The 23,905-nt window shown below is 65.0% G+C and overlaps 5 protein-coding genes across 5 annotated transcripts; 3 read left to right on the top strand and 2 right to left on the bottom strand.

Moving 5' to 3' along the window:
• Positions 1 to 6,452: 6,452 nt before the first annotated feature.
• Positions 6,453 to 7,390, bottom strand: EMIHUDRAFT_43702 (hypothetical protein; the record flags this gene model as incomplete). Its single annotated transcript, XM_005786924.1, has 2 exons — positions 6,453 to 6,797; positions 6,863 to 7,390. Coding segments are annotated over 2 exons (873 nt in total), but the record flags the coding sequence as incomplete, so codon positions are not given.
• A 3,611-nt stretch (positions 7,391 to 11,001) lies between these two features.
• On the top strand, positions 11,002 to 14,781 carry EMIHUDRAFT_441252 (hypothetical protein). The gene is made up of 9 exons (XM_005786923.1): positions 11,002 to 11,024; positions 11,094 to 11,183; positions 11,363 to 11,428; positions 11,785 to 11,893; positions 12,162 to 12,216; positions 12,458 to 12,558; positions 12,750 to 13,124; positions 13,205 to 13,360; positions 13,592 to 14,781. Exons 6-9 carry the CDS (start codon positions 12,523 to 12,525, stop codon positions 14,243 to 14,245), a joined length of 1,221 nt encoding a protein of 406 aa, XP_005786980.1. The 5' UTR covers positions 11,002 to 11,024; positions 11,094 to 11,183; positions 11,363 to 11,428; positions 11,785 to 11,893; positions 12,162 to 12,216; positions 12,458 to 12,522; the 3' UTR covers positions 14,246 to 14,781.
• Positions 14,782 to 15,933: 1,152 nt separating this feature from the next.
• On the top strand, positions 15,934 to 16,684 carry EMIHUDRAFT_111241 (hypothetical protein; the record flags this gene model as incomplete). Its single annotated transcript, XM_005786922.1, has 2 exons — positions 15,934 to 16,588; positions 16,635 to 16,684. 2 exons carry the CDS (start codon positions 15,934 to 15,936, stop codon positions 16,682 to 16,684), a joined length of 705 nt encoding a protein of 234 aa, XP_005786979.1.
• A 1,318-nt stretch (positions 16,685 to 18,002) lies between these two features.
• On the top strand, positions 18,003 to 18,344 carry EMIHUDRAFT_313809 (hypothetical protein; the record flags this gene model as incomplete). Its single annotated transcript, XM_005786921.1, has 1 exon — positions 18,003 to 18,344. One exon carries the CDS (start codon positions 18,003 to 18,005, stop codon positions 18,342 to 18,344), a length of 342 nt encoding a protein of 113 aa, XP_005786978.1.
• Positions 18,345 to 18,937: 593 nt separating this feature from the next.
• EMIHUDRAFT_111240 (hypothetical protein) lies at positions 18,938 to 22,691 on the bottom strand (the record flags this gene model as incomplete). Its single annotated transcript, XM_005786920.1, has 3 exons — positions 18,938 to 19,678; positions 19,820 to 21,403; positions 21,504 to 22,691. The coding sequence occupies 3 exons, from the start codon at positions 22,689 to 22,691 to the stop codon at positions 18,938 to 18,940; spliced, it is 3,513 nt and encodes a 1,170-aa protein (XP_005786977.1).
• Positions 22,692 to 23,905: the final 1,214 nt, after the last annotated feature.

Genomic DNA, 23,905 nt, shown 5'->3' with positions numbered 1-23,905 from the left:
GTAGGAGGAGAGCGGGAGGAGAGCAGTGGGACAAGACAGCGGAGGTATTGGGGGGGGGGAGAGCTGCGGCCGGCGGAGGAAGCGGCGGTAGAAAAGTGCGCGGCGGGCAAGGAAAGTGGGGGGGGGGGGAGGATTTCGGAAGCTTTATCAGCGCGGCGGGAAGGAGAGGAGAGGAGGGGGAGAGGGCGGAAGAGAGGAGCGCCGCGCCTCGAAGCTGTCCCCGCCGTCCAGCCCATACCACCGGTCTCCGCCGCCGCCTACGCGAAGCTTCCGAGACGCTTCACGGCAATCGCCCGCTCCTACCTCTGCACCGCTGCGATTCTGCTGCCGCCTCCGCCGTAGAAGCCGCTGAGGTCGCGACGCGAACCGCCACCGTAGCCGCCGCCGCGGTCGCCACGATCACCGCCGCGGTCGCCGTAGCCGCCGCCGCGGTCGCCGTACCCGCCGCCGCCGCGGTCTCCGTACCCGCCGCCGCCGCGGTCGCCGTACCCGCCGCCGCCGCGGTCGCCGTACCCGCCGCCGCCGCGGTCGCCGTAGCCGCCGCGGTCGTCCGCGCGGTAGTCTTGGCGGCCGCCGCCGCCGACGCTCATGTTGCTCATGAGCGCCTCGAGATTGCGTCCGCCGCCGCCGCCGCCACCGCCGCCGCCGCCGCCGCCTAGTCGGAGGAGAGCGAGCGCCGTGGTGAGAGGACTAGGGAGGGGTGCGCGGAGCAGGCGCGGTGGTGGCGTAAGCGAGTGTGGCGCAGGCGGCGCTCGGCAGGCGCCCGGGCCGGGCCCGATGGGAGAGCAGAGGGCCGGGCCGTGTGCAGGCTCGGGCCGCCCGGCGCCTGGTGCGGAACCCTGTTGGTTCCGCAGATGAGGAGGAACATAACCGCCTGCGGTGGTGGCGCGCGGGGCGGGAGCGCGGTGAGGCCGGACCGAGGCGGCGCTGCCGGTCGGGCGAAAAGGCGGCGCGCACCCATACACTGGGTCCGAGAGGACAGGAAAGAGACTTGTCTGAAGTAGAAGGCGGAGGATCGCCCACGTCGTTCGCCCAAGTCAGAAAAAGAATCCGCCGGCCCAGAGGAGGACGGCGAGGCACTTAGGCTCCGAGGACTAGACTGGAATCGCCTCAGAAGAAATTAAGGACAAGGAAAACGCCAATCGGAAAAGAATTTCGTTTTGGTCCTCACAGGATGAGCGATGAGACGATCGCGCTCGTGGGCGAGCTGCCCAGGAAAACGCCGCGCCTAAAGGGAGAAGAAATTCGGCGTCAAGCAAACGAAAGGCTGATCCTCGGCGTATACAACAGGCGCTCGGAGCTTGTCAATGGCGCGCCGTCCTACGTCAAGGCCAGCGGCGAGAGGTACATGCTGTGGCATGCGATTGGCCGATGGTATGTTGGCTTGGCGCACGAGAAGGGACAAGCACAGGGCTGCATCAAGCTCTCATCGGACAAGAAGCGGCTCGAGGACGCGACCGGCACTTGGCAGATGGGAATTCCTGGCTTGGTGCCCGTGGGGAATTCCTGGCTTGACGCGCCCGGCCTACGGCTCCTCCGGCACGTGCCGCCCGCCGACGAGGTGTCCGTGGTGGGCGAGCGGACGCGCGACCAAAAGGACGCCGAGGGCCGCAAGCGCGCCATCGACCTCACGGAGGGCACGGTGGAGACGCCGCGCAAGCGGAGCCGCGCCGACGACGTCGAGACGCGCGTGGCCAAGGGGCGGTCGCTGTGCGCGTCGGAGGTGGACGCGCGGGCGCACGAGCTGATGGAGGAGCCTTTTCGGGACTTCCTAGCCAAGAAGATCGGCGGCGCAGAGCTTGAGCGCCAGCGAGAGGCCGCGCGCGAGCAAGCGGAGAAGGAGCACCCGCCGCTCAGCGCCCTCGACAAGGCCTTCGCCGCGTACACTGCGGCGGCGGCCGCGGAGCAGGCGGCGGAGGCGAAACGCGAGGCGGCGGAGGCGAAACGCGAGGCGGCCGAGGCGACGCTCGAGGCGGCCCTGCGCGCGCTGGAGAAGAAAGGCGATGCGGGGCCATCAGGCGTGAAGGCCGAGGAGTGATCATCTGTGATCGCCTTTTGGCCGACGCGCGGAGCCGCGGAGCGCGCGCCTAGACTACGTTTTGTGCACATGAAGCGAGTCGTCTCTATGGAGTTGTATCCTGTTGTGTACATCTTCCGTCTCCAAGTACGGCTATCTCCTATCTCTAAATCGCTATCGCCGGCACGTACCGTAGAGTATAGAGTTCGCCTTGCTAGTACCCCTGCACGACCGCTGGCACCTGCTACCTCGTAGTCGTATATACGTTACGTGGTATTACGTCGTACGTCCGCGATATATTCAATTGTGAGAGAGGTAGAGCCGTACGCGAGAGGTACGTGCTATCTGGGCGAGCCCCCCCGACGCCCGAGCCCCAGCCACCTTCCCCAGCCCCAGCCCCGCCCAGGCCCGGCCCGGCACAGCCGGGTACCCAGCCGCACACAGCCGCTGGCGCCGCTGCGAGCTGCCCGAACCAGCTGTGCAGCTCTCACCTCTCCCTCGAGCGCTGCTCACCGCGCAGCGGAGGCCGGAGCCTGCGCCGCCGCCGCCCTGCGCCCACACCGAGGAGTCATCAGAGCAGGTCCACCCTGTCCCTGTCCCCGCCGCCGCCCCCTCCCCCTCCGCCCGCCTGCCGGTAGAGGCCGAGAAACGCCAGCGCCGCCACGAGTCCGGTCGCCGCGAGGGTCCAGAAGCCGCGCGCGTTGGAGGCGAGCATGTTGAGCACGACCGAGAAGGCCAGCATGATCTCGTAGCCGACCCAAAGCATGTAGCTGGGCGGGATGCCGGGGAAGCGGGCGAGGTCCTCAAAGAGGACGCCAGTGAAGCCGAGGGTCGCAAAGCCGGCGGCGGCCATCAGCACGAGCAGCGCAGCGCTCCGCGCCGCCGGGTCAAGCAGGCCCGAGTAAGTCGCCCCGCACATGAGCAGCAGCGAGGCCGAGCCGAGCACGTAGCACCCCCGCAGCGTTCGGGGAAAGGTGCGCGCGTCCGTGCTGTAGTAGCCGAGGGCGACGCCGCCCAGCACGCCCGCGCCGATAAAGATGGGCCCGGTCGCCCGCACGAGCAGTTGCGGGGCGCCGATGTCGTCGAGGATGAACAGCGCCGCGCTCGGGACGACAAATCCGACCGCACCGAAGCATCCGTGGGAGCACAGCTGCAGCACAAACTGCGGCGTCGAGGTCATCACCCGCAAGACATCCGCAAAGCCGCCGCAGTGGGACTTGCGGCGATTCTCCTCGGCCACCGCGCGAGCTGCCTCGCCCGCTAGCGGGCGGTAGAGGAGGAGGTAGGCCGACACCGCAACGAGGGAGTAGAGGGCCTGCACCAGAAAGAGCCGAGAGAGCTCCTCGGCCGAGCCCTCGGTGACGGCCGTCTCGGGGACAGAGGCGCCAAACAGCCAGCCTGAATAGTTGGCCATGAGCATCAAGCTCGTCGCTAGCGCCCACTGGCTGGCTGGGAACCGCTGGTGCGATATCTGCCCGGGCAGCGTTGAGATGGCTGCGGCGCCAAAGCCAACGAGGGCCTGGGAGAGGAGGCAGAGGCCAAACTTGTTGCGGCTCTCCGCGGCGAGAGCCCACCACCGCGTCCACGCGGCGACGGCGGTCGCAGCGACGCTGCAGCCGAGGGCGGACGACTCGTGCCGTTCCGTTTGCCACATTACCGGCGTCATGAAGAGCAGACAGCAGAAGAGGTACACGGAGTAGAAGCTAGCGACCTCACCCTCTGCAATGCCGAGGGCGGCGGCAGAGGCAGCCTGCGTCGCGGAGAAGTTCATGCACAGGAACGCATTGAAGGAGCTGTTGAGCGCGATCGCAAGCACGGCGGCCCACCCGTGAGGCGCCGGGAACGGACTCGCCTTTGCCGCGCGCTCTGCTGCTGCAGCTGCAGGTGATGTCGTTGCCGAAGTGACGCCCAATGCGTCACGGGTGGACGGAACAGCGGCGACCGTAAAATCACTGCCTGCAGAACAGGCCGCGTCGTCGCCGCCGCTAAGATGCTGGGCAAAGGCCACCAGGCTCGCGGTGTCTGACTTGGTCAGGGAACAGTAGAGTGCATTGCCGACAGCAGCGTGCGAGGTGCTGCCACCGCCGGCCTCCTCAGCCTCAGACTGGTCGCTTCTCGGGATGGCAGCACTGGCGACAAGCCGCAGCTCGCCATCTGCGTCTCTCCCGCCGATATCGTCGCTGGGGCCGCTGGAGCCGCGCATGAACGTCGTCCGGTTGAAATGCCGCGCGAAGCGAAGGTCAACGCGATGTGCGTTAGTATCTAGATACTTCGACGATTTCAAGAAAACTGCCTATTTCCCGCCCTTTTGTAACGGCCCGCTCCTTCGTTGTCGTTGACGAACTGCAATCACCGCGCGGCTCGCAGTTGCCCCCTGCCCCGGCGGCTTCCCCCCCCCCCTGCGATGATCGAACCGCTCGCCGAGCCGCCGCCACGCCGCCGCCGCGCGCGGATTGCTTTCGTGTGCTGCGCAGGCGTCCTCGCCTTGCACGTTGCCGTTGCCGTCGCTGTTGGCCCTGCTGGGCCTCCGCCAGCTCCGAAGCTGGATAGCTTTGGGGTTGCTTTTGAGGTGATTCTGCTAGCCACTACACACTATAGCACGCGAACTTGCAGCTCGCTCGCCGGTGGCACGATCTGGGCGTGGAACGTGCACACGTCTGACCTGCACCTCACCACACTCGCTACGGCTCCCACGATCTGCAAACTCAGGCCCCCTGGCCCCCAATAGAATCACATTCGCACCCTCCGCGCGCCGTTGACTCCCGCTCGGCCGCAGGAGCGGGGCGGGAAGCTCGTCTGGAGCCACGAAGGGTACAACGAGGTTGTGGAGGCACCGGAATCGCACGGCCAGCCGGGTGACACAGACACTTCCAAGCTGTAGTGAGGAGAGGACCCCCACGGCTCTCTCTAACATCCACTGCTCCCCCCTCATGCCTGCAGCCGGCCCGCTGCTCACCGAGATGCTGTGGGGCTACACTACCACCTGCGACAAAAAGAACAGGCAGTGGGACGACGTGTATTGCGAAAACGGCGCTCTACTTCCAGACGGCGCGTCGATGGGTTACCAGAAGAACTCCTTCCTCTACAAGGCCAAAATGAGCGACAAGGGCTGCGACTGGACCAGCGGCCTACGCGAGCCCTGCTTTGAGTGTTGCCGAGGCCACAGGCACGACGTGCTAGCGGTGCCGCAGGAGAAATTCTCCGACTATGTCACGAGCCGATCTACATCGAGCTTTTTTTCAAGCCGGTGGTGATCCCGACGCTTGACCTCTTCTATGACGTCTACATTGTCATCATGCCGCGCGCCTTCGTCTGCACGCTGACCTTCAGTATCTGGTGCCCCGCGCCCACGCACGACGATTATCGCAGCTGGTTGTTCAAGTCTGGCGGGGACGATGAGGCGTAGGGCCGTAGCCAGAAACTACCGCGCGGGCGAGGATTCTCCGTGCTCCGAGGCACACGCACAGCCCAGTACAACCCAGTGATGACAGTGAGTCATTCGGCAGTGTTTGCGCACACAACATTTATTTCATATTATTTTGAGAGAGAGCTGAGAGGCCGGCGCGGCGCGCCGGCGCGCTCCCTCCCCAGTGCTCAAACTTTACCGGTATGAGACCGGTATTTTGGTGATATTTTGATTAGTTTTTTGAGTGGTATGCGAAAGTGGTATGCGGGGTGAAGATTAGTTTTAGCGGACAGGATCGATGCCGTCGCCGGACGCGGCGGCGAGAGGCACACGGGCCCGCCGGCGTGGCGCGTCGGCACACCCATCACCCTGCACTGCGCAGCAAGGAGACGAAGGCGAAGCGGCGGAAGCGAAAGCGCGAATGAAGACCACGTGTGGCGCGAGATCTGGCCGGCGACGCCGAGCGACGCGAGGCAGTACTTAACACAACATGCGACATGCAATACCCCCCACAGTGGTGTGAGCAACCATACAAGTACTTCTATAGCAGAACCCAAGCCTTGGCGGGCGAGGGACGTAAGAATCAAAGCCTCGAGATAGGGAGATGTGTTGTTGTCGAGATAGTGCCAAACCCACGTGAGAGTGCCGTGCGTCTCGCGCCCCGAGCGAGAGCGAAAGCGCCGCGGCGTGCTCAACCGCGGCCTACGGACGGAAAATCCACTCATCACATCCTCAGCGCGAGGAGGCCTGCCCGCCCCGGCAGCAGCGTGCGCCTGCAGCAGCGTGCGGCGAGCCGTGTGGGCGGGTGCGAGGGCGCGCGTGCTTCGGGGTCGTCGCATTCTGCGACGCGCTTAGGCGCTGGCGTTGGCCCGCATTCCTGTGGGGCACGCCCGCCGGCGCCGCGGGCATCCCGAACCCGCTCACCGCGAGGAGTAGCAGCGCCGCGACGGCGGCCGCCTGGACGAGCCGCGCCGGAGATCTCTTCGCGGCCGAGGCGGCGCCCTCCCCGCCTGCAGCCTCGAGCTCGCTGCGGGCGCTGGCGTACCACACGCCGCCCGAGAGGGCGACCACGCAGCCGAGCACAGCCTGCCACGAGCGCGACTCGCCGAGGACAAAGATGCCGAAGGCGACGACGGCAAACTTGTTGCTGTTTGCGAGCACCATCAGCGTGGAGGCGGAGACGAACTTTTGGAGGTGGATGGCGGCGTAGCTGATGGCGACGCCGTTGATGCAGCTGAGGAGGAGCAGCGCCCACTGCCTCGCGTCAAAGGCTGCGATCTCGTGCACGTGACCAAGCTCGCCGAAGCGCGTCGGCGAGAGGGCAAGCGGGACGAGCAGCAGTGCGCCCACGCCGTTGTTGATCATCATCATGCCCTGCCCGGGCGAGATGGAGTCAGCGGTGAACGAGCCTAACCTCTACCTCCACCCGTATCCCTCACCTGCTTGGAGACGTCGATCGGGTCGAGTGCGATGAGGGTGCGCTGGACGAGGCGCTCGAGCACGGCGGCGCACAGGTTGATGCCCATGAAGAGGAAGCCGAGAGGCGACGAGTGCAGGTCGTTCCGTGCGTAGAGGATCACGCCGGCGAGAGAGAGGGCCATCGCGAGCATTGTTTGCAGGTCGATCTTTAGCGAGCGGTCAATAAACGCCTCGGAGAGAAGAGCAGGCACGGGTGCAAGGTTTCGCACGACGATAAACGCGCCCATGGTGGCGTGATCAAGCGCGAGCATCGACGTCGAGAGCATCAAGGCAAAGAGGGGCGGCACGGCGCGGGTCCAGCGCCACACGTCTCGTGCCGACCCAAAGCGAATCGCCCTGCGCATGCCCGGCACGACGACGATCGTCACGACGGTGAAGAGCATCTGGATGATGACGATGGTGATGGGCAGGTGGGAGCCTCGCATCACGAGCTTATTGACGATCATCATTCCCGCGCTCGCCGCCATGAAGGCCACGACTGCGGAGAGGACCTCGAACCGACGAACCATCGAGGCGGGCAGAGCGGCGACGGTCGAGGCGCTCTCCTCTCCGCCCTTCTCGCCCTTCTCGGGGACGAGCCTCTCCATCGCGTCGGCGCTCGGCGGGCAACCGATAAAGAATTTTCTCGCACAACACTGGGCATGAAGGTTGCAGCGAGAGTCGGAGAGAGACTGCGAAGAGAGATAGGAAGAGGCAGACTCCCTAGGGTGGGCGACGGCTAGCGCACCACACACCTCTCCTTAAAATCCCTGTGTGGTGGCGGCGTGCCGTCCTCCCATCCCTCCCTTGGGTTGTCTGTTTTCTTTCTTTTTTCTGGGCACGGGACTGGCGCGCACTGGCACTAACACAGGTACACCACGGGAGCCGCCTAAGCGACTCCTGCGAGGGTGGCGAGGCACTTAGCTCCGTGCACCCGCCCACCCCCGCCACAGGCAAGCTCATTCACGTATCACGACCGATAAAGAATTTTACAACAAAACTCCCTCGCACAACACTGGGCACGGGACCGATAAAGAATTTTCAGCGCGGCCCCGACCTGGCGCGCACTGGCACTAACACAGGTACACCGATACAGAATTTTAGTACAATGCGACGCCGCCGCCGCCTGCCGATCCCTAGCTCTCGTGGCTTCTCCCGCCTTTCGGCGCAACTACTCTGCCCTCCTCGCGGCAATAAATAAATAAATAGCGCAGTCATCTCCAGGGAGAGAGAGAGATTTTTAGCAATACCAGTTTGTTCTCCAGGGAGAGATGGGCGACGCACACGAACACAGAGGGACAGTGCGCACCCCGCCCCGCTCGCAGGGCGTGCAGCACACAGCAACACAAGACATATCTAGATTCTAGTCGCTGTGCGCCTCCTCGGGATTTCTGGGGAGGTAGGAGTGTGTGTATGTGTGTGTGTGTGTGCAGAAAGAAAGAAAAAGAAAACAGACAAGTGACAACCCAAGGGAGGGATGGGAGGACGGCACGCCGCCACCACACAGGGATTTTTCTGAGGGAGGGTGTAGAGGATGTAGAGTGTAGAGCACTGTAGAGCTGTAGAGATGTAGAGCGCTGTAGAGCTGTAGAGCTCTACATCCGCCGCGTGACGAGGCGCCTGCGTTGTAGAGCGATGTAGAGGCGCTCTACAACGTGAAATCTCTACAACAAACTCTACATCATAAGCGGCGAACGAGGCACGGTCGCTCTCCGACATGAGGCGCGTTGCACTTGCCAGTGCTGCCCTGGCCTTCTGTCTGCCCGCCCAATGGGTGGCAGATGCCTCTGCTGCTGTGGCATGCCTCACGGCTGCGACTGGCCGGCGCCTCGGCGCGTCAGCTCGGCTCGGCGTAGCGATCGTGGCCAGCGCAACTCGCCTGGACTCAACGCTCAGCCAGGAGCTCCCGCACGCGCTGGCGCGAGTCATGGCGCAGATAAGGCGTCTGAATGCTCGCCTCGCCTCGCGCAAATGCGACCGTCCTCGCAGCCGACAGTCCACCGCCTGCTAAAGAAGCACAGCGACGAATGCGGCACCGGCGACACATGGCAGGCTGGTCATGACGCAGTTATAGGGTGTTGTGTGCCGTCAGAGGGACTCTCTGTGTGTCAGGGATAGTCAGGGCTGTCCATCAGAGCTTCACTAAGCTCGGTAAAACCCCATTAGCGCGGCTCGACCTCTTTGAGTCACTGCCTTCCCGGCGGTTTGGCTGTAGAGCCTCTACAACAAACTCTACAACAAAATCGCGCTCTACATCGCTCTACAACGCAGGCGCCTCGTCACGCGGCGGATGTAGAGCTCTACAGCTCTACAGCGCTCCAGAGCGCTCTACATCTCTACAGCTCTACAGCGCTCTACACTCTACATCCTCTACACCCTCCCTCAGGGATTTTTAAGGAGAGGAGTGTGGTGCTACTGCTAGCCGTCGCCCACCCTCGGGCGTCTACCACTTCCTATCTCTCTTCGCAGTTTCTCACCAATTCTCGCAGCGACCTTCATGCCACCTCTCGTTCTTCTCACTCTCGTCGCTCCTCGTTCTCTCCCCTGCTGTTTCATCCTCTGACTCATCGCTCTCCTCGGCCTCGTTCTGAGACGCCGCTGCCGTCTGCCTTGCTCTCGCTGCTTCTCTCGCCGCTCTGCGTAACTCCGCCCTCCTCGCGGCATAATTTGGCCCCTCGAGTTTATCGAGCTCCCCTGTGTGTGCATATGTCGTCGTGCGAGTGCGTGTCGTAAAATTCTTTACGGTCGCCTCCGACACACTAATCACTATATACGTCAGCATGCTTGGCGTAAAATGCATATAAGTAGACTCGGGACGCGGACTTTTCAAAAGAGAACCCCACCGACCGCACACCCGAAAGAGGTAAAGACGAGAGAAAACGTGCTCGGCTTCACTTAAAGCCGTACTCAGACTCAGAGTCGGAGTGGATCACGCGCCTGCGCTTCCCCCCCCACAGGCGTTGCGTGCGCGGCTCCTCCTCCTCCCCCTCCCCCTCCCCCTCCCCCTCCCCCTCCCCCTCCCCCTCCTCCTCCTCCTCGGACTCCTCCTCGGACTCCTCCTCGGACTCCACCTCGGACTCCACCTCGGACTCCTCCTCGGACTCCTGTCTGTCCGTCTCCTGGGAGGAGTCGGGCGTAATGAATTCGCGCAAACTCCCCTGACTCTCCTGCTGCTCCTCCCCCTCCTCCTCCCCACTGCTGTCGCCCGCGCGGTTCTTGGCGATCCGCCGCTCACACCGCGCAACATAGCCTGACTGGTCGCCCGACCAAGTGCATCTCGTGCAGCGCGGCAATCCCCGCAAGCCGTAGTTGCCCCTTTTCATCTCAGATGAGAAGCCATCCCGGTCCCTCCAGGCAGCGCCCCTCTCCAGGCAGCGCCCCAAGCAGCACATCTTCGTTCCGTCGCCAGGGCCCGGGAGCGGCGGCGGCGGCACGCCGTCGCCCGCAACCGGCGCGCCGGTGCCATCGACAGCAAACAGGTAGTGAGGCACCCCCTCCTCGGCGCAAGCGTGGCAGAACGCCCAACATTGCCGCAACGCCGGCAGCCTCTCCCCCATCAAATCGCACGGGAAGCCTCCCTCCGCCATCAGGGTTCCACGTCCGTGGTATCGCCGCCAGCCGCAGCTCTCCTTTAGCCTGTGCTCCAGGCTGAGCGTGGCTCGCCACCGACTCTCGGCCGAGTCGCCGCACCCTGCTGTCTTCCAGAAACGCGCGAGCCGCCAGCGGCCGGCGCAGTTTTCCCGCGTGTATTTGGCTCCGCGCCCACCGTTGTGTTCGCGCACGCGCGCTTCGACGTCCGTCGTCGCTCCAATATATGAGTGACGCCGGCAATCGCTGATAAGGAGGTAAGTACCTTCCCCAAAAGGCTCGTCGCCGGTGAGATCGATGCTTGAGGCGGCAGACATCGTGCGAAGTTGTGTTCGCGCGAGCTGTTGGAGACCCCCCTGACGCGAGTTGGACAGCAAAAAGTTTTCTTTTTTTGCGTTCTCTCTCTGCCCGCAAGCCGCAAGAGCTCCCCGTTTGTGCCGCGTCCTGTGCCCCCGAGTTCATTTTATAGAGCTTCCTGAGGTTCGCTGCACGTTTTTCTTTCTTCGCGTCCCAAGCACATACTCTCGTCTCCGGCCGGCCGATCGAACGCCTTCGGCGGCCGCCCGCGTGAGCTCCGGTCTAGGCTGAACTGCTCGGACCCACCCGTGGTTGGCTGCCCGGTAGGCGGCGCCGCCATGCAGCCGCCTCCGACCCCGCACGGCAGCGCGCGCCAGCTCACGTGGCTCGTGACGCCAGCGCTCGTCTCTGTCGTCGGTGTGCAAGACACTCCCGATGCGCTTGCAACTGAGCGCCACGCACACCTCTGGTAGCGTCTCTTCCACCCGCCGCTCCGCCGTGGTTCATCTCTGCCCCCGCCCCCCCCTCGCACCTCCGCGCCGACGGGACGCACAGCCGACCGACGCGTCTGCGCCGCCCGGTTCGCTCGCGCACAGGGCACGTCATATTTGCGCTGCTCCTCACCCTCAAGTGGAAGGCGTTTGAGGAGCGCTACGCGGGTGCGCCATCGCACGCCCTCTCTCGCCTCTTCCCCTTGCTCTCTCAACACACACTCGGACACAGTCACTCGCGCCGCCGCCGTCAATTGCCGCGAAGAATCGCAAGCACGCAGCGTGGCACGCGACACCAGGCAGTGAGCCCCGTGATTGAGCGTCGGCCACATGCAACGGCGGTAGGGGGGAGGGGGGGGGAGGGATTCGTGGGACAGGGGCTTGTGATCGAGGGACTGCCGCCACATGCAAGTCTGAGAGGGGACCGGGGTTGTGCAGCTGGCACCACACCCACCCTCACAAGACTCTCTCGCCATCGCTCCCTCCCTCCCCCCCCTCTCCCCCGCCCCTCCCCTTCTGTCGGAGCAGGCGGCTCGCACCGCAACACACGGCTCGGCCACTGGAACGCGCTCACGCAGACCGTGCTCTCGATCATCTTCAAGATCAACTTGCTCCTCCGCCTCGAGTCGGGGAGAGGCGTGTGGCGCTAGAGGAGACGCCGCTCCTTGCACTCCTACCAGCGCTCGAGAGGACACGTCCTCCGCCCTCTCCCGCGGTAGTCAAGTGTATTCGCAGCCCTCGCATCCTCTAAAGACGGCTCTGCACGATACCGTCCTCCCGCCTCGATGTCGGTGTCTTCAGCACGTAGGCTCGTGACGCTCGGCGCTCCATATCTCCCCACATCTCCCCACATCTCCCCATATCTCCCCATATCTCCCCACATCTCCCCATATCTCCCCCGTAGGCTCGTGGTGCCGCGCGTTCTGGCCAGTCTACGCCGGCGCCGGGCTGCAGGCCATGTCCCACATCGCAATGGAGCCATCTCTCCCCATCTCTCCCCATCTCTCCCCATCTCTCCCCATCTCTCCCCATCTCTCCCCATCTCTCCCCATCTCTCCCCATCTCTCCCCATCTCTCCTCATCTCTCCCCATCTCTCCCCATCTCTCCCCATCTCTCCCCATCTCTCCCCATCTCTCCCCATCTCTCCCCATCTCTCCCCATCTCTCCCCATCTCTCCCCATCTCTCCCACGCAGGCCATGTTCCACTTTGCGAAGGAGCCCGACGTCCGCAACCGGCGCCCCGGCTTCCCCTTCTCCGCGCTGCATGTGCTCTGGATGGTTGTCTCCTTCAAGCTGGACGGCGCGTACAACTAGAAGCGGAACACGCGTTCATGTCTCCCAACCAGCGCTCGAGAGGACACGGATTCAGCCTTATTAGACCGTATTCCGCTGTATTCACTGTACTCTTCTCCGTTGTACTCACGCGGTGCTCTGAACACCCAGCACACTGCCGTCCTCCCGCCCCGAGGTTGGCGTATTCAGCACGTAGGCGCGTACAACTACGACCGCGTCACGTGGGCGTCGCTCTTCTGGCCCGTCTACCTCTTCGGTGCGCTGCTCGGCTTCACGCTGTGCTTCGCCGCCTGCTGCGGGCTGCCGATGCTGCTGCGCCGCTGCGTGGTCACGCCGCTGGCGGCGCTGCTCCTCTTCCTCTTCTCGCTGACCGTCGCGCTGTTTGTGCCCGCCCTCACTTTCCTGGTGCGGCTGACGGCGTGGCTGGACGGCGACCGGCTGATCTCCGCGGAGGCGATTATGCTGCCCTACATCACCGCCCTGCTGCTGCTGCTCACCGTGATGACCGGCGCCGTCTTCTTCATGGCCGTCTCCCTCTCCCGCCGCGCCGTCCGCGCCGCCACCGACGCTGATGTGGAGGCGGACGACGAGCCGCCGCTCGAGGACCTCTTTTCTCGGAGCTCTCCACGAAGCTTCTCGGAACCTTCTCCTAGGCGGACGACGAGCCGCCGCTCGAGGACCTCCCTTGGATGTTCGTCCGCGAGTCGTCGACGCTCTTCCGCGTCGTGCAGGGGCCGCTCGAGCGCCAGTTCGCACCGCCGGAGCACTCGGCCTGCTTGGTCGCGCCGTGCGAGCAGCGGTCGCAGGAGGTGCGCGCCGGGGAGAGGGGGAGAGGGAGAGAGGGAGAGAGGGGGGGGGAGATGCCGTGCGAGCAGCGGTCGCAGGAGGTGCGCGCCGGGGAGAGGGGGAGAGAGGGGGGAGGGGGGAGATTGCCAGCGCTCGCAAGAGGCGTTCAGGCGCGAGGGGGAGGGAGCGATCACCCGAGATCACCCGAGATCACCCGAGATCGCTTGAGATCACCCGAGATCGCCCGAGGTCAGGCGTGCGCCGACGACGACGACGAAGCCGAGCTCGGTCGAGCTGCTCCCCGCTGCGCGCCGTCGCCGCCGCCGCCGCCGGATCCGCCCCTACCTGCAGCGCCGCTCTCCGCGGAGTCGGCGGATGCGGCGGCAGCCGCGACTGCCTCGGCCATGCCCGCCTCCGCCGCCTCCGCCTCCGCCTCCGCCTCCGCCTCCGCCTCCGCGCCGCTGCTCTCCGCTTCGTGCGGCGAGCTCTCGAACGAGGTTGCAATCTCGTCGGGCCAGATTGCAATCTCGATCGACGACCAGCCGCTCTCGGCGCGAGGCGCGGACGCGGCGCTGTTCGGAGGCGCTCCCCTCCTCGGCGGAGGCGGCGCGGGCAGCGGCGGCGGGGGGGCGGTGGCGTTAAGCGAGTCGAGGAGCGAGGCGGGGTCTGCGGATGGCGGCTCCGGCTCCGGCTCCGAGACGGGGGGCGACCACTGCTGGATCTGTTTCACGGGGCCGCGCGAGGCGGTGCTGCTGCACTGCGGGCACGGAGGCATCTGCTACGCGTGCGCCGAGCGGTGCTGGAAGCTGCGGCCGCGCGTCTGCCCGCTCTGCCGCGAGAGAGTCGCCGGCATCGCGCGGGTTGCGCCAAACCCCGCGCACCCGAAGCTGTACGTCACGCAGAGGTGACGGTACGCCACGCAGAGGTGGCGGTACGCCACGCAGAGGTGTCGGTACGTCACGCAGAGGTGACGTCTCCGGGCGGCGGTCTTGGGGAGGCGACACTCGGTGCCGGCCGCTGCGACCCCCTCGACCTCTACTCTTGCACTTTGCGCGCGCGCGCGCTCTCTCTACGTTTGCCGCGGGTGGCGGCGAGCGCTTTTGCCCCGCCCTGTCTCCGGCCGCCACGGCCGCCATGTCCGCGGCGTGTCTCCTCTTTGGCATCGCTCTTCTGGTGCTCCCCTTCCCTGAACCCCCCCTCCTTTTGTGGCTGTGTGCTGGCTTGTGCTATCTCGCGCCGCTGCAGGCGCCGGCTGTCGGTTGGAGGCGGCGGGGCGAGTTGCTACGGCAGAAACGCCGAGGCGATCCCCCGCCGCCATCGCGTGCCCGCTGTCAGTGTCCCCCTATCCAGACGTACCGGCTACCGCGCAATGTGCGACCATTGCGCGCGTCGAGGGCCGGCGTGGCGCGTAAATACCTTTTCTAATAAGACGGTGTAAGCTAAAGAGCCACATACACTGAGAGAGACGCAGCAAAACTGGTCCCAGGTTTTTGGGCTTCGGTTTCGTCGCACAGCATAGGTTTCATTTTCATAGTCGGCCGTCCTAGGACGTACGTCATTTCCGGTCTCGATTTCGGTTCTCGTGTGTATCTCCGCGCAATGGGAGTTAGCGCGCTCGCTCGCAGAGCGGCGCCTGCTAGCCGAGCGCGAGTGCCTGGGTCGCTGAGCTCGCGCCGGTGGCCAACTGCGCCTCCGTGGCGACGCGCTCCGGCCACGAGCGACGTGCCAATCTGCACTTTGAGCTCGCTGGGCAGCCGCCGAGTGCGAGAGGAATTTAAACGGCCGAGCCGGCCAGGCAGCCAGGCGACTTCCCGCACCGGTCCGCGCACGTGCGGCCGCGCGTGTACGGGGCGTACACGCGCGGCCGCACATGCTCCGCCTCGACGGCCGCCTCGCGCTCGTTCGAGGTCTGCTCCGCCCGAGCAGCGAGCTCTCAGGTGCGGGCTCTCGGGGCGCCGACCAGCTGGTAGGGAGGAAGGTCGAGCGCGACGCCGCGGAGCCAGGGCAGCGCGGCCGGGGCTGGGACCGTGAGCGGCGATCGCGCTCCGAGTCGCCCAGCGACGGCAAGGCAGGACGACGCGCGACGGCCGTTGAGCGGAGGGCTGGCGAGCAAAAAGAGGCGCCTCCGGGCGCAAACTTCAGAGGGACTCTTATGAGTCATGCTCTGCGACGAAACCAATTCGTGCTATGAGTTTTCACGATCAGTTTGGGTATACCCCCGAGCCCAAAAACCTGGGGCCAGTTTTGCTGCGAGATCCTCGATCGCCGTGCAAAGCTCGCTTCCGAGCTCTCACGCCGGGCGCGTAGGGCCCTTAGGGGCCTAGAGAACACAACCCCCTCTCTCTTTTCTCCCAGTAAGCTAAAAGTACGTACACTGAAAAAGTCTGGGTGGAAAACCCGCCCAAAACCCGCCCCAAAACTACCAAATCGCTGTCACGGCCATGTATTGGCGCACGCATCTCGCTCGACGCCAAGAGTGCAGGCATGTCCCATGGGAGCGAGGAGCGTCGCTGGCGTGATGAGCAATGGCGCGCCGAGTGCGGACGCGAAGAGTGGCGATGGCAGGGCGAACCGCGACGTCGGTCGCGATCACGCGATGAGCCGCGGCGGGATGAGCTGCGGTGGCGCGACGAGCGTTGGCAAGGCGAGCAATGGCCGCATCATGACGGGCGGCATGACGAGCGGGGCGGCTACAACGAGTCTTGGTGCAGTGGTCGCGAGCAGCGAAGGCACGCTGAGCCGCAATTGCCCGCTGAGCGATGGCACGACGAGCCATTGCGCGGCGAGCAATGGCCGCACCATGACGGGCGGCATGACGAGCGGCGCGGCTACAACGATTCTTGGTGCAGTGGTCGCGAGCAGCGAAGGCACGATGAGCCGCAATTGCCCGCTGAGCGATGGCACGACGAGCCATTGCGCGGCGAGCAATGGCCGCACCATGACGGGCGGCATGACGAGCGGCGCGGCTACAACGACTCTTGGTCCAGTGGCCGCGAGCAGCGATGGCACGATGAGCCGCAATGGCCCAATGGGCGATGGCGCGACGAGCCATGGCGAGGCGAGCAACGGCTGCATCATGACGGGCGGCAACACGAGCGGCGGGGCTGCGACGATTGGGGCAGAGGCGAGCGCGACTGGCACGATCGGCGCGATGACCGGCGCGATGACCGACGCGGCGAGGGGCAGCCTCAGCACAGCGGTCGCCGGGAGCGACCGCCGATGCACGGAGCGCAAGGACGCGACGCACGAATGTGCAATGATCGCCCCTTCTCTTTCCGCTGCGCTAACAGTGATCAGGTCGACCCTCGGAAGCTGACCTCTTTGATAAGCCAGGCTGGCAGCGCTGACGCATTGCTCACGCTCTCTGCTGCGCACAGCACGAGCTTGAACCACATCCACGCTGCGAACCTGTGGAACAAACTAGGCAAGCAGCGCGTCGAGCGGCGGCACGAGGGGCAGCTTGAGCAGCTGGTGCAGCGCACGCTCGACCTCGTCTCTTCGTGCGATGCGCGAGCACTGGCGAACGTCGCTCACGGTGCGGCAAAGTGCCGGCTGCAAATAGGGGTGGTGCGTTCACTGTACGCGGCGGTGGCGGAGGAGGCGGTGCGCGGCGGGTTGGCGGGGTTCAACCCGCAGGCACTGGCCAACACGGTGTGGGCGTACGCGACGGCGGGCGTTGCTGCGGACGCGCTATACGCGGCGGTGGCGGAGGCGGCGATGCGCAGCGGGTTGGATCGCTTCACGCCTCAAGCCCTTGCCAACACGGTGTGGGCGTACGCAACGGCGGGCGTGGCTGCGGACGCGCTGTACGCGGCGGTGGCGGAGGCGGCGGTGCGCAGCGGGTTGACTGGCTTCACCCCTCAGAACCTGGCCAACACGGTGTGGGCGTACGCGACGGCGGGCGTTGCTGCGGACGCGCTGTACACGGCGGTGGCGGAGGAGGCGGTGCGGAGCGGGCTGGATCGCTTCAAGCCGCAGGAGCTGGCCAACACGGTGTGGGCGTACGCGACGGCGGGCGTGGCTGCGGACGCGCTGTACGCGGCGGTGGCGGAGGCGGCGGTGCGCAGCGGGTTGGCTGGCTTCAAGCCGCAGGAGCTGGCCAACACGGTGTGGGCGTACGCGACAGCGGGCGTGGCTGCGGACGCGCTGTACGCGGCGGTGGCGGAGGCGGCGGTGCGCGGCGGGCTGGCTGGCTTCAACCCTCAGGACCTAGCCAACACGGTGTGGGCGTACGCGACGGCGGGCGTGGCTGCGGACGCGCTGTACGCGGCGGTGGCGAAGGCGGCGGTGCGCGGCGGGCTGGCTGGCTTCAACCCTCAGGACCTAGCCAACACGGTGTGGGCGTACGCGACGGTGGGCGTGGCTGCGGACGCGCTGTACGCGGCGGTGGCGAAGGCGGCGGTGCGCGGCGGGCTGTCTGGCTTCAATTCGCAGGCCCTGTCCAACACGGTGTGGGCGTACGCAGCGGCAGACCATTATCACCAGGCGCTGCTTGCCGACTGCTCGCACGTGATCAGCGACTCGCTCGCGCGGGATCCGTCAAGGTGGAGCGTCGGCAACCGCTCTCAGCTTCACCAGTGGCAGCTCTGGCTTTCTCTGGAACGTGGGGCAGACGGGCAGCAGCATCTTCTCTCCGCCTCTGAGCGCCAGCTTTGCCGCGAGGCCATGGTGGCGACCATAGCTCAGCCATCAGGCTTGCAGCGTTCGGTTGCGGATGCCCTCGCCGCCGTCCGCTCCGGCTTCGAGGAGGAGCATCTCGAGCCGCGCACCGGCTACTCGCTCGACCTGGCGCTGCCCTCGTCACGCATCGCGGTCGAGGTGGACGGCCCCTCTCACTTCCTGCTGCCCGGCGGCCTGGGCGTGCGCAGACCCAATGGGCCAACGCTGCTCAAGCGGTGCCTCCTCGCGGCGGCTGGCTGGAGGGTGATCAGCGTTCCATTCTACGAGTGGGACGGCTTCGCGACGGCCAAGGAGCGGCAAACCTACCTGCAGGGGCTGTTAGGCTAGAGTACTGATGGTTTGTCCGGCGGGTTGGCGGGCGGCTCCGTGGTTTACCCGCTGTGTTTAGTCGGCCAGTGCGCGCCCCAGCCCCTTGCCCGTCTACAAGGGGGCGTACCAGAATGACACCGAAAACATCTTCGAGCCTAAGGTAGAAGGTTAAGATTAGTTTTGACGTGGTTCCGATTAAAATGAAGACGGAGAAGAGTTCCCCGGTGTGTGATGTGTGAAAGCTGAACCGCGCCCGGTGGCCCGGGGGGGGGCGAGAGTCAGTCAGTGTAACTGTAAGCAAACTCTCTGTGAATCTGTGATGAAGGGAAACACGAGCGCGAGTCAGAGCGACGCCGGCGACAGCGATGTCGTAGGATAGAGAGAGCTAAAGAGATCAGAGAGAGGGGTGGGAGGGTGGGAGCAGGGAGGGAGCGAGAGAGAGAGGGAGTCCCCTGTTGAGAAGGGCGGACTCGAACACAAAAGTGGCGACACAGCTTACAGCACACACCAGTCACCACAGGCAGCAGCTCGGTTGCTCGGGTCGATTCTGCGTGGCCAGGCAGTGTCCAGCGAGCGTCGAGGCGCAACGTGGGAAGGTCATGAAAGCACGCTCAGCAGCCCGAGGGCCCGACCGCGGCTGGCACATCGATGAACCGCAGAGCAGCGGCCGCGGCCGATTGCTCCGCTGCCTTGCGTGTGGAACTCCACTCGCCGACAAACTCTCTGAGCTCGCCTCCCACGACCACCCTCACCGTCGCCCGAAAGTGAGGTGCGTGCGCCGGGCCCTCTCGCTCGGTGTGGTAGGTGAGGCTTGCCGACGCAGCCTGCGCCGGATACTTCCGGCCGAGCCGTGACTTGGCGTCCTCATTGATGCTAGCTTGTGCGAGCGAGGCCGGCGGCGAGGTCGGCGGCCCCGGTGCGAGCGTCGCTGCGACTGGCCTCGGCGTCGCAAGATCGTCACCTCCGCCACCTTCCGCACCGGCATCGGCGATGCGCGGCAACGGCGGCGGGTCGAGCGCATCGGGGGCAAATAAGTCGCGCAGCGTCACCTCGTCGGGCATGGGGATGGCCGCAATCGCCGCCTTGGTCTCTGCACGCGCCTCGGCGCTCGGCTGGTTGTCGGCTGTAAGGTGGCCCGCCTCGCGCATCTTCACAACGACAGTGTAGAAGAAGCGGTGGCGCTCCTGGTCCTGCGCACTCAACGGCCGACCGGGCACGAGCGCGTCCTCGACGCTGCGGGTCCCCCAGTGCGCGTCCACGTCAGCGCGAGGCACGGTGATGTAGCCGGCGGGCGAAGGGTAGTGCACGGCGCGGTGGATGCGCCGCTCTAGACGCGGCATCGCGCGGATCACCTGTGGAGTCGAGGACCAGCAAGATAGTGGGGCGGGGCAATGGGAGCTAACGCGTCGGTGCGTCATACGGGTGTGGGTGCTCGCCTCCATCGCTTGTACGCAGATGCCCGACGTGTCGAGATTGAGCGACTGGCCGAGCACCTTGCCGCAGTAGCTTTGAAAGATGCCCACGCAGTTGTAGATGTTGACGACTCCGCCCGTCGCGCAGGGCGCATAGGGGTAGAAGCCGTCGATGGAGCGCACCTCGGCGCGCTCGAGCCTCTGCGCCTCGCTGAGCTTGACGTCCTCGTTGCGCGCGCACTCCGCCATCTTCTGAGCCTTGGCCGCCTCGTCCTCCGGATCATTCTCAAAGTAGAAGACCTCCGCGTCCTCGTGGCGCGCGCGGCCGGCGCCCTGGATGTGCGACTTAGAGGTGTTGAACTTGGAGTACCGAATGACAAACTGGCAGTCGGAGACGTCAATGCCCTCCTCGAGCGCTGCCGTCGCGACGAGCACGCTCGTGCGCCCGCGCTTGAAGCCGTCGAGGACGTCCGAGCGCCTCGCGCTCGACATCGTGCCCACGCCGGAGATGGCCTGGGCGCGGATGGCGCGGCGCGCCGCCGACGAGGCCGACTGCGGGTGGTGCTGGTTGATCACATGCGCGAGCGGGAACGTCAGGCTGACCTGCTCCACGAAAATGATGCCCTTGTAGCCTCGCGTCGCCCCGTGCTCGCGAAAGAGCTCGCCGAGCAGCTCGAGCAGCCGAGTGCACTTGGAAGAGATGCATGGCGCGCCTGTGAGCTCGCCGTCGGCCTGCAGTTTGCGCGCCGCGTCGCGTAGCCCGGCGCGTAGCTGCGGCAGCACAGAGCAGAGGCGTCGCGCCTTCTCGTGGAGTGCCGGCGCGTATGGTATCTCGGAGAGTTTGATGGCGATGCCCTCGAGCTGGTACGCGAGTGACTCGCCGAGGTAAAAGATGAAGCCCATCATGCCGCACTCGAGCAGCACATGGCCCGCGCGCTGCACGAGCCTCTCCAAATCCTTCACCTTAGTGGGCATGCCGTCAAACTCGCGGAACAGCGTCTCCACCTTGCTGCGCGCGAGGCTTTCGTAGCGGGCCAAGCCATCAGCCGCCCACTCCACACGCGGTGCAAACGTCGGCTCGACGAGGTACTCCGGCGGCACGCCTGGCCGGAACATGGCGGCGTCCATACGCACCTCGAGCTGCTGCCGCTTCGCCGACAGATTGGTGAGCCGGCCCGATGCCAAGGAGGCCGTTAGACCAACGATACGCGGCATGGGCGCGCTTTCGCCTGCCTGGCGCATCAAGTGGTAGGCGTCGTACATGATGCACGCCATTGGATCGCCCCCCACGGCGTGGTGTACCTCATCAAAGATGACGAGGCCAAAGGCGGTAAGCGAGAGGCAGCCGGAGTCGACAAGCGCGCTCCTGAATATCTCGGGCGTGCCGACGAGTACATCGCTCTCGGCCAAGCACCGCGTCCAGCTCGCGCGCGTCCAGTCGCCCTGCCGCGAGCCGCACAGCTCGACCACACGCAGCGAATGCGCGCACTGCTCGCGGCACACACGCGCCTGCTGCTCGACGAGGACTACGGTTGGCGCGATGAAGAGCGCCTTGCCCACGTCGATGAAGTGGTCAATCAGGCGTACGGCGATGAGCGTCTTGCCCAGCCCCGTCTCCAGACAGACGATTGTGTTTTCACGCGTGGCCCGCTCGATCGCCTCGGTCTGGTATGGCCGCAGGAGGAGCGTGTCACGCGGCGGCGGGCGTGGTACGAGGGCGCTGCGCTCTCAGCTGGAGATCGCGCTCGAGCTCCTCCCACGGCACCGCACGCGCTGCGCCGTCGCCGCCGCCCGACGGCACTAGGTAGGAGTCCACCGGCGCGTCGCCGACGCAGTGGACGGGCACGCGGCCGACAAAGGCGAGCACTGCGCCGTGCTCGCGCTGCGCCGTGTCCTCGGGCAGATTGAAAGCGAGCGCCGGGTCGCTGCTGACGACGAAGAGCGTGCCGCCCGGCTCAAACGTGATCGCCTTGGTCAGCCGCTCTCCACGCACCTGCACGACGTCGCCGGCTCGCACGTGCTCGGAGTGGTCGAGCTTCTCCATCCATTCGGCAAGGTCGGCTCGGTGACTGCTCGTCCAGGCATCCCTGCCGTCCGGCTGCTGCTGGAGCAGTGCCAGCTCTCTCTTGAGTCGCGTGAGCTCCCCCCATACGTCGACACCCCCTATCCGAAGCTCGTCCACCTCCACCGTGCCAAACGAAGCGTTCTGCTTGACTTGTGCGGCATCGCCGCCGACCTCCGAGCTCGACGGCCCCGCAGGCAACGCGAGCGGGGCGGGCTGAGCGTCCTGCAGAGGCTCATCCTTCGTCGAGACGACCAGCCAGCGCACAGGCTCGTGGAGGTGCTTGCAGGGCGTCTTAGCTGACCCAACGCTTTTCGTCGCCGAATCAACGGGCACGTCGGCGTGCATGAGGCAGTAGTGGTGGATTGTCTTGTCGCCGTACTGCCTCTTCTGCTCCGCACTGAGCGAGGCGGTCACTTTGACCACCTTCTGGTGCGGCGCGTCCGGGTCGGAGTACCACAGCGAGCCGCCACCAAGGCCCGTCACGCTGTTGGGTTTGATCCACAAATCGAGACCGTCGGCAGAAGCAGACGCCTCACCGCCTCGCTTCTTGCGCTTGCCGTGCGCTGGGTTCGGTGCGACGTGAAAGACGCAGCTTCCGTGTGCCCGCACCTGATTTGCCACAGGCCGGCGCGGGACGGTCGCGAAGCTAGTGTGGTCGCGATACTTCAGGAGCATCAGCACTTCGTGTTGCGTCGGCGGCTTCCAGTTCGATGCCTCGGGCTCTTGTTCCAGCTGCTCGATCCGTGAGACGATTGCAGCAGCAGCTGCAGCATCCATTTCCGAATCCGCAGGCACGAGCGGCAGAGATGCCGGGTCGGGTAAATTCCGCGCGAGCCACTCCTCCAGCGACTCCGTCTCCTCATTGCTCAAGGCCTCGTTGTCGTCCATCAGCGGTCGCGGTCAACGCGGAAGAGGCGTCTCGCCCGGGTCAACCGTCAATGTGCGTCACGCTCGAAAAAATCACTTTATGCATGACATGCTCCTCCGGGCGCTCCGAACCACCGAACGAGTGGGTCGGCGCGGGGCCGACTCAGCTGTCGGAAAGAAAGAAAACACAGGCGGCAAGCTGGGGATGGAGAAGGCAAAAAAATGGGTTTCTTTCGTCGCTTGCTGAGAGCCAGTCGCTGAGCAGAAGAAGGTCTTGTTGGCTTCTAAAAATCTCTCTCTCTCTGAGCAGGCAACGAACGCCTGAGAGCCGACGCACATGGCGCTTGAGGGTGTGCACACACAGTTGATCTCAAAAGAATTGCTTGACCACGTCCCCCCTGTTGCCCCCCCAAGCACTCACGGTGCCAAGGGCTCAAACAACAGCACACAAATACAGACAGGCGACAGGGGGTAACGTGTGAGGCTAGAGCAGACTGCTCAATCTCTAGCAATCTCGCCGGCCGCAAAAGGCACACAGGACCGTGTGTGGGGTCGTGTGAGGTGTCTCGAGCGAGAGAGAGACGTACAAGTCTATCGCAGGTCTATCGCCGAAGGAAGTTTTTCGCGTTGCGTTCTCTTGGCGCGTGGTCTATGGTTTGCTAGACCCATGAGACCAGCCACGCCGCGCCCTCGGGGGCGCCTCCGCACCCGCACCGCCGGTCCGCCGCCCTCAGCCACCCAGCCACGCCGCTACGACCGTCGGAGTGTATAATACGGAGACGTCAACTCCACGGACCACGGTTCTCCGCCGTCACAAGGCGCTGGGAGCAACACGGACCCAAAACATCAACAAAGTGGTCATTGTGACACCACCCATACAGCAACTCAGTGATGGCCATTTACTGGTATAGCCCCCCAGAACAATCAAACACTCTACGGCCAAAACAATCAAATTGTGGTAAGATTTACCACGACTTCTGAGGCAAAATCTGACAAAAATCGGAGAAATCGGCAAAATGCCCGGTATTTTCCAGGTATACCCGGGGTTTCCCAGATATACCCGCAAAATACCCGGTATTATTGCCAATTTGGCTGAATTTGGCCGCAAACCAGCCTCTCTCTAGACTCGGCTCAGATCCCGAAAAATTGATGATTCCATTGAGTTTCGTAATTTACCATACCATTCTCTGCTCATACCATACCACTCCCCAGGAGAATCAAATAAGTGGTAAATA

The sequence above is a fragment of the Emiliania huxleyi genome, assembly GCF_000372725.1.
Source record: "Emiliania huxleyi CCMP1516 chromosome Unknown EMIHUscaffold_148, whole genome shotgun sequence".
In the NCBI taxonomy this organism is placed as follows: Eukaryota; Haptophyta; order Isochrysidales; family Noelaerhabdaceae; genus Emiliania; species Emiliania huxleyi.
This window is presented reverse-complemented; position numbering and strand designations above follow the sequence as displayed.